General features: G+C 34.8%; 2 protein-coding genes across 2 annotated transcripts; one reads left to right on the forward strand and one right to left on the reverse strand.

The window, feature by feature from the left end:
• Positions 1-356: 356 nt before the first annotated feature.
• On the forward strand, positions 357-3,324 carry LOC7481817 (endoglucanase 8). Its single transcript, XM_002321798.4, has 7 exons — positions 357-730; positions 1,201-1,608; positions 1,755-1,847; positions 1,988-2,143; positions 2,209-2,329; positions 2,423-2,586; positions 2,684-3,324. The coding sequence occupies exons 1-7, from the start codon at positions 473-475 to the stop codon at positions 3,005-3,007; spliced, it is 1,524 nt and encodes a 507-aa protein (XP_002321834.3). The 5' UTR covers positions 357-472; the 3' UTR covers positions 3,008-3,324.
• Positions 3,325-4,093: 769 nt separating this feature from the next.
• On the reverse strand, positions 4,094-4,877 carry LOC7481818 (21 kDa protein). The gene has a single exon (XM_002322367.4). The coding sequence runs from the start codon at positions 4,821-4,823 to the stop codon at positions 4,212-4,214; it is 612 nt and encodes a 203-aa protein (XP_002322403.1). The 5' UTR covers positions 4,824-4,877; the 3' UTR covers positions 4,094-4,211.
• Between the last annotated feature and the right edge of the window lie 3,431 nt (positions 4,878-8,308).

Here is an 8,308-nt window from a genome sequence, read left to right on the forward strand (position 1 = left end):
TGTAAGACAGATAGACAAACAATGTCATTAGAATCTTCTCTGGAACGTACCCGTCGTGTCAAAATATCCATAAAGAGATTTTGAATGATCCATATATTGGTAGACATATATGACATATTTTTTTATATATAGTAAATCAATAAATGCAGAAACAATAAAGGGAACTGGAACTGGAAACAAATCATCCTGCAACTTCCTTTTTAGAAACATCAATAAAATAAATTAAAAAGTATCAAGCAAAGACGGTAATAAAATGACAGAATCATATGATGCACTAAACTTAACTAAACCTTAGTAATTAATTAGGCTTTAAAAATATAATTAACAACAAAACCATAGTGGGAAATTGAGTTAATGCTTTCCTAACAAGCTTATACCGAGATTAACATCACAATGGTAACAGAACATACGGCTTCCTCATCAGCATTCAGCCCTTAATTTATATATATTAGTGCATCGAGAGTTGACAATTATGCCTGTTAAATTGATTGGTAGTAGAGGAGAATTGGAATTGAGAGAAAGAATGGGTGGCAAGAGCATGATGAATATGGCTGTACTGATGTTGTTGTTAGGGGTAACGGTGGTGACAGCAGCCATGTCACATGATTATGGAGATGCGTTGACAAAAAGCATTTTGTTTTTCGAAGGGCAGAGATCAGGGAAGTTGCCTTCTAATCAAAGGATGAATTGGAGGAAGGATTCTGCCCTTAGAGATGGATCTGATATTGGTGTAAGTGGCTATGTCTTTCCATGCATATTCAAGCACGCAGTTCACAAATTTGCTCAATGGTTTTGTATGCTAGACTTACAAATTAACGTCTGATTTGCTTTTGTACATGCTAGATTTGCTAAATTTTTATGCTGTCAAATTTTTTATGTAAATTTGCTCAACATCATTCCATATTTTTTTATTTTTAAAATTTATTTTGACATCAATATATCAAAACAATAAAAATAACACACAAAATTAATTTTAAGCAATTTTTTTTTATCCTTAAAAAATAATATTTTGACACTTCGCTCTATTTTCATAATAAATGATCAATTGACATTATTTAATAAAATGGACGCACAAATACAATACATAATAAAGTCCAACCAACTACCCAAAATTTAACACATTTATGCCGGCCCGATTGAAATCTATAGTTATGTGCTTCCTGTTGACAAGAAACTATGATGTTCTTAACATTCTTGTAGATGGATATGGTTGGTGGGTACTATGATGCTGGTGACAACGTAAAATTCCATTTTCCAATGGCATTCACAACAACGTTGTTGGCGTGGAGTATAGTAGAGTTTGGTGAATCCATGGGCTCAGATTTGGAACATGCGTTAGAGGCTCTACGATGGGGTACAGACTATTTCCTGAAGGCCACAAGCAAACCTGGCATGGTTGTTGCCCAAGTCGGTGATCCCATCAGTGACCACACATGTTGGGAGAGACCTGAAGACATGGACACTCTCAGAACTACTTACGTTGTTAATCAAACCCATCCTGGATCAGAAGTTTCAGCCGAGATTGCTGCTGCTCTAGCTGCCTCTTCTATCGTGTTCAAGGACAAAGACAAACGGTATTCTAGTGTACTTCTCCAGAGGGCATCCCAGGTAATTGGGAGTAGCTAATTCTATAATGTTAATAACAATTGTGGGTGTCAAAATTCTTAAATTATAAGGCAATGCACATTTGATCTCTAATTAATTTCTTCTCTCTTCAAATTATACTATACAATAATGTCTTGATAATCTTTCAGGTCTTCGACTTTGCAAACAATTATCAAGGATCTTACAATGAAAGTATCGGACGAGGGGCATGCCCATTTTATTGCGATTTCAATGGCTACCATGTATGTATTTGATCACAATATTAACGAAAGTTATGGAGTTGCTAGGATTTTATAACCTATAGTACAATATTGGTAATGATTCATCTATCCAATATCTAAAATTATCATATATATATATGATGAATACATTTGTCTTACAGGATGAACTAATCTGGGGAGCAGCATGGTTATCCAAGGCAACTCAGGACCCCAAGTACTGGGATTATGTTGTAAAGAACATGGCAACTCTAGGAGGCAGTATTTTTGAGTTCGGATGGGATTCAAAACATAGTGGGATTAACATAATTGTTTCTCCAGTAATCACTCAACTTCATTTTTCTCTTCCAATTATCATTCGTGAATATTTGTAGCTTAATCTTAGATTTATTTCGATCCACAGAAGGTGATGAGCTCCTCTGGTAGTTCCTTCATTACCAATGCTGACAGTTTCGTGTGTTCCTTGTTGCCTGAGTCACCTACCAAATCAGTAACATACTCTCCAGGTAGCATTTTCTGACATAGATCTTTCTGGATAGCTTGATTTACCCCATATGTTGCCAACGTTTCGGTAATGATGGATTTCTTATGTCGATCAGGCGGGCTTATGTTCAAACCAGGAGGATGTAACTTGCAACATGCAACGGCTTTATCATTTCTTCTTATTGTTTATTCTCGCTATTTACAAGTTGCCAACCGATCAGTTCATTGCGGTTCTGTGGTTGCCACCCCGTCGAGACTCGTCGAGGTCGCCAAAACCCAGGTATTAAATATCTTATCGAGTCCACTTCTAGCCATTGAGAAAATCGTAGTCATTAAAATTAAGAAGAAAAAAAGTAATGGCGCATTGCTTGATGCAGGTGGATTACATACTAGGAAGCAATCCATTAGGGATGTCGTACATGGTTGGATATGGCCCAAAATTCCCACAGAGAATTCATCACCGAGGATCGAGCTTGCCTTCCATGTCTACTTTCCATAAACATATTGGATGCCATGATGGCAACAGCTATTTGGCGACCAAAATGCCTAACCGGAACGTCCTTGTAGGGGCTATTGTTGGAGGACCAGACAACAACGATCAATTTCTTGATAGTCGTCTCAATGTTAGTCAATCAGAACCAGCTACGTACTTTAATGCACCTTTGGTTGGAGCCTTGGCTTTCTTCAAAGGTGGAAAATAGAACTTTTCATTTTGTTATTAGTAAGGTTTTGTTTGGTTAGGGGATACAAATAACTGTATCTCATGTTTATTTCTTTCTTCATTTTTTTTTTAATTATAAGATGGTAACTAAATGTTACTTAATAATATAATAATTAAATAATTTTATTGGAAAAATATCGTATGACATGTCTTCATAGGCCAATTATTTTTTTTAATTATATTTTATATTTATTCAAATACTAAATTATTCATCAGCTTATATAATAGTAACTAATTAAGTATTGTTTATAAACACAGGGACTAAGTTATAATTGCCTCTATTCCACCTGTGGTGGGTTTTTCAGCTAAATAGTAAAAGTTTATGAGGTCAAAATCAGAAATCTCAAATTTATAGGATTATTTATTAAAAAAAAACAACAACAAAAATCTCCTCCATTTCTTAACCCAAAAATTATTAATTTTGAACAATCAAACTCTCCCATATCCCCAGCCAGTGACCAAAGAAAGAAGAAAAGATGCAGCAGAGTAGCAAGGACAGGGGCGGAATAAAAAATTATGTGATTTTTCAGAGTTTAGAGGGGCTAACTAAGGGGTGCAAGTTATTAAGATTAAACCATGGATCTTAACAAAATTTTAAACTTAGAGGTGCCGTGGTACCTACAACTCATATGTTGTAGGTCCGCCCTAAACAGGGAGGGCTTTTTTTAGTGTTCATGTAGACTATTATTATTTCTTTGTTCCTTTTTATCATTTTCCTGCTTTGGCCTAAGCTTTTGCTTGGGTTTTTTGTACTCTCCCTCCTTGTATGCTTTTGTTAGTATTGTCCTTCGAACTGTTGAAAAAAACCACAATAAGAAGAAGAAAACTGGAAAAGTAGGCAAGATATTTGGGTTTTTACTAGCTTTGATGACTTTTGATGTTACCAGCTATCATCTTAGAAGACCGAATTTTTCCTTCTTTTGTATGCATGTGAACATGTAGCAGCCGTCGATCAAATGGATTGGTGGTCCTTGTGCATCAATTTCTCACATTATATGTTTTGATTTTTAACAAACTCAATTTAGTGTCTGACGTTTTGGATTTGGTATAGAGTCATCAGAATCACTTGACTAAGGTGGATTGTATTTTTATCAGATTTAACCAGATACATATTAAAACCAACCAACACAGTTCTGGGTCTGAGGTGAGCGAAGGATTTCTCGTTTCATCAACTAATTTCACACTCAACCCAACATTTCTGGGTCTGAGGCATAATTGTTGATCAAAGCCAAAGCATTGCTAGTCAACTGTGCTATATTCACAATCCTTCCCCTAACAGCAGTCTTCAAATTCCCATTCATGGCATTTCCTGCGAACCCATCACTACACGTGCTCTCATCAGTCAAAGCAGCACTAACCCAAGTTTGTACGTCATCAATCATCGACTGAAAGTTGGACTGTCTAGCATGACTCATCTCATCCATGGATTTTCCAAGCTCGTTCACCGCGTCACCCAACTCCTCTACACAATCTTTCATGGCGGACACCTCCCTAGGCTTCATGCGATGGGTTTGAGAGAGCGTCGATATCATGGTTGAAGTTGATTTAGCTGATGACAGTGTCACGTTAAGGGCTGCATTGGCTAGGAGCTTAGGGCTTGTTTGGATCGTGCTTGAATGGATAGAGAGGGAGGTATAGCAAAGTCTTGGATAAGTTGTTGTACTACAAGATGTTCTTATGAATTCTGTGCTGGATTTTGTGGTGACTCTAGCAGCTGAGCTAGAGTTTAAGTATGAACTAATGGCAATAAGAAGTAGAAGGAATTCAGCTAAAGAATTGGAGGATAAAGCTGCCATAGCCAACTTCTCTTTATCTGTTTCTCAATAAGGAGTTAATTGGATATTGATGATGAAAACAGGGAAGGAAGCTTCCCAATTTATAGGACTACGAAGGTAGTTTATGGGGGTGAGCATGGAATTTAAAATTAAATTAGCATTTGATTAATAGGATATTTTATATGGTTTTTATTTGATTCATAGAAATATATTTTGGTTGCATATGAACAACTTGAAGTAGTTCACAGAATACATTTTTTTTTTTTTTTATGAAGGACAAAAGCTTTATGATTCTGCTTCTTTAAGACACCAATTTCAAGATTTTTCTACAGTGATTGACTATTATTGAACCACATTATTTAGTTAGTGCATTCATTTCTCGCATAGGTATAGAATTTACCTTTAAGACTACCTGCTCTCTAAGGATGTAGCTGCGAATGCTGCAGCTTTCTTTTCTATGCTGAATAGCATGGGGTTAAAGCTATTGGTTTTATGATCTTTTTAATATAATCTCGCTATGTTTTTTTCCATGAAACAAAACCTAAAACTTGTAACTGCAGGCAAGGTATTTGTTATAAACAGTGATCGTAGAATCAACTGTCAAATTATACAAAATCTATCACTAATTATAATTAGAAGGAAAAATTGCAACTGTCAGTGGAACGTCCACTTGCTCTCAACCTAGAAGACATAACGCAGAGAACAATACATAATTTTATGAGGCTGCTACTGCACAACTGGGTGAGAATGAATTAATTAGATCACATAGCATAATTAAGCAATAAATTAACTTAATTGCTACTGTAAAGAATTATTTTAACCCAAAAATTTAAGTTGTTAGGTGAGGTCCCAAGATATCATTTATATTATTATCTAACACACTTTCTCAAGTAAAAGCTTTTTGGGCTTGAAACTTGCAAAGACTCATATTACCTTGTGCTTGATTTTTATCAAATAAATAGGGTGGTGAGATTCGAACTCGTGATCGCTTGGTCATCAAGACTCTGATATCATGTTAAAAAACCATTTGAACCCAAAAACTTAAACTATTAGATAAGATTTTAGAATATTATTTATATTATTCTCTGACCACTATTCCACACATTCATCCAATTTATTTCTTCTTGTTAATATCTCTCTTTCAGTTGCTGTTGTTATTTCTCAAAATTATTGCATGCTTGGTCTAAAGTTTCCAAAAAATATCCAAATGTAGTTGATGTATAATAAAAATTTGTGGTTGATCGAGGTGGTCATTGTTATAGGTCTAGATATAGAGTCTGCTAGCATGCTTAATTAAAACGACGGCAACTATGTGGAGGATATATTTTACATATTCATAATGAGACCACAAAACAAAGAATTATGATATAATAATAATAATTTAACCCACTAGATCAACTAAGTCAGTCACTACTAAGTTTATTTTGAAACTCTGTTTGGATCAAATTCTAAGTTATCGAATTGATCTGTTAAGCCAATTCAGTCCAGGTTTATATATGACGCTGACAATTGGTGCCCACAAGACTCAAGCATCGACAATCACCAGTTAAGTGCGAATTCTACCCCTCCAAATCTGTGGGGGGAATGAGATATGAACACAACCAAGTTAACTAAAACATTCTACTTCTTTTATTCTTGCACTCTTAAAAGAACATTTTTCAATTTTTTTTTTCGATAACTATTGAACTATTTATCGAATCGAAATGATATGGAGTTGAATCTCATTAAATCACGACAATAAGGTCACTTTACAACCTACAATACCCCGTCATATATTTAAATCATCTGCAAATGATTTTACCCGCTGCTCGGTAGGAATTGTACCTCAAAACGGCCCGCGCCGTTCTTTCACCCCCAAGAGCTTGGCCAACGGCACGTTCCTCTGGGACCTCTTGGCCCCTACTGCAGGTCGAATGTTTTCACCTCAAGACATTGTGAAAAATCCAACAACACAAAGAAAAGGAGTTTTTGGCTAACAAGAGACGCAATTAGAAGACCTCGAGCTCCTCCCACACACAACACACACCAATTATTATTTTAATTATATTTTATATTTATTAAAATATCAAATTGTCATTCAATCAATCTAATAATAACTAAAACACCAACATGAAAATACAAAAAAACCCTTGGATACTTGTTTTTAAATTTTTTATTTTAAAGGATAATTTAATTATGTCTTAGAAATGTGAAAAAGATGGAATTGTTCACAATTAAACTAATAATAACCAATTATCCTTATGAAAATATGATGGTTAAAAAAAAACTAATTTGGTGACAAAAGAGGAAAAAGATTTCTTTTCAATAACAAAGAGGCTTAAAAGTGCAAGTTATATATAAGGACCGACGTCATGTCTTATCTTACATTGTTAAGGCCCAAGCCCCAGAAAACCATACCCCGACTTTGATCATCTCTTCCTCCATTGTACACAACTGTTACTATAACTAGATCCAGTAAATAGCCAACAAAACATCATCATTTTGATCAATTAGTGAATAGTTACTTATTAGACAATGTTATCCTAAATGATTTTTAAAAAAAAAAGATATCACAACAATTTTTTCACTTTACCAATGTCTATGCAAATTGATATATTTCATGACTTTATAAATATTCATGAACCAACGACACAATTCCAATTCCAATTTTTTTTAAGTTTATATATTCTTCTTTTACTTCAACTCCTAATCATCTCTTTCATTACATCATCTTTGATTTTTAAACACACAAACACAAGCTTTGAAGTCTTCATTCTTCCTATGTATGTATCCAATTCCAAGCTTTCGTAAGGTTTTCATTGAACCTCATCACTACTCAAGTAAGAAACGCACTGTATTCCAACCAAGATCAAAATGCCTTGCATTATAATTAATGCATGCTTGTATAGGCGTAATTAAGATTCCAAGATAGATAGATATATGGGTGTTGCTAATTGGTCCACTGGGCTATCAATTAATTAATTTGGTCCTCTATATCTCCCTTGGCCTACTCTGGATATTTATTGATTTATGATCCTGACCTTCTTTGGGTGTATCATCCTAGAAAATCTTCAGCTAGAATCCATGGTGGCCACTCAACACAACTTGGTACGAATGAATTTAGATCAAATAGCATAGTTAAGCAATTAAAGGTTGGCTAGAGGTTGCCACTAAATACATTTATCCAATTTCTCTGTTCTTGCTAAGCTCTCTCTTTCGGTTGCAGTTATTATTTCTTTTGCGCAAAAAAAATTATTTGATTTATGGCAAAGCGCGGGCACTAATGCTAGATCTTTCCCCTAAACTCATTGGAAGGCTATCATAGAGGCGAAGAGATATAGGCTACGTACGTGCTTTAGTGTTAGTGAGACCACAAAACAAAGATTTATGATAAAAGGTACGTTATAATTTAAGAGCCCTCTAGCATCTTAGTTATAACTAAGATGAACTTTTAAAAGAACTTTTTTTCAATCTTAAGAAATACAAAAAGGAATAGAACTTGAATGGTGATCATCACTGTGTTCTTG

The sequence above is a fragment of the Populus trichocarpa genome, chromosome 15, assembly GCF_000002775.5.
Source record: "Populus trichocarpa isolate Nisqually-1 chromosome 15, P.trichocarpa_v4.1, whole genome shotgun sequence".
In the NCBI taxonomy this organism is placed as follows: domain Eukaryota; kingdom Viridiplantae; phylum Streptophyta; class Magnoliopsida; order Malpighiales; family Salicaceae; genus Populus; species Populus trichocarpa.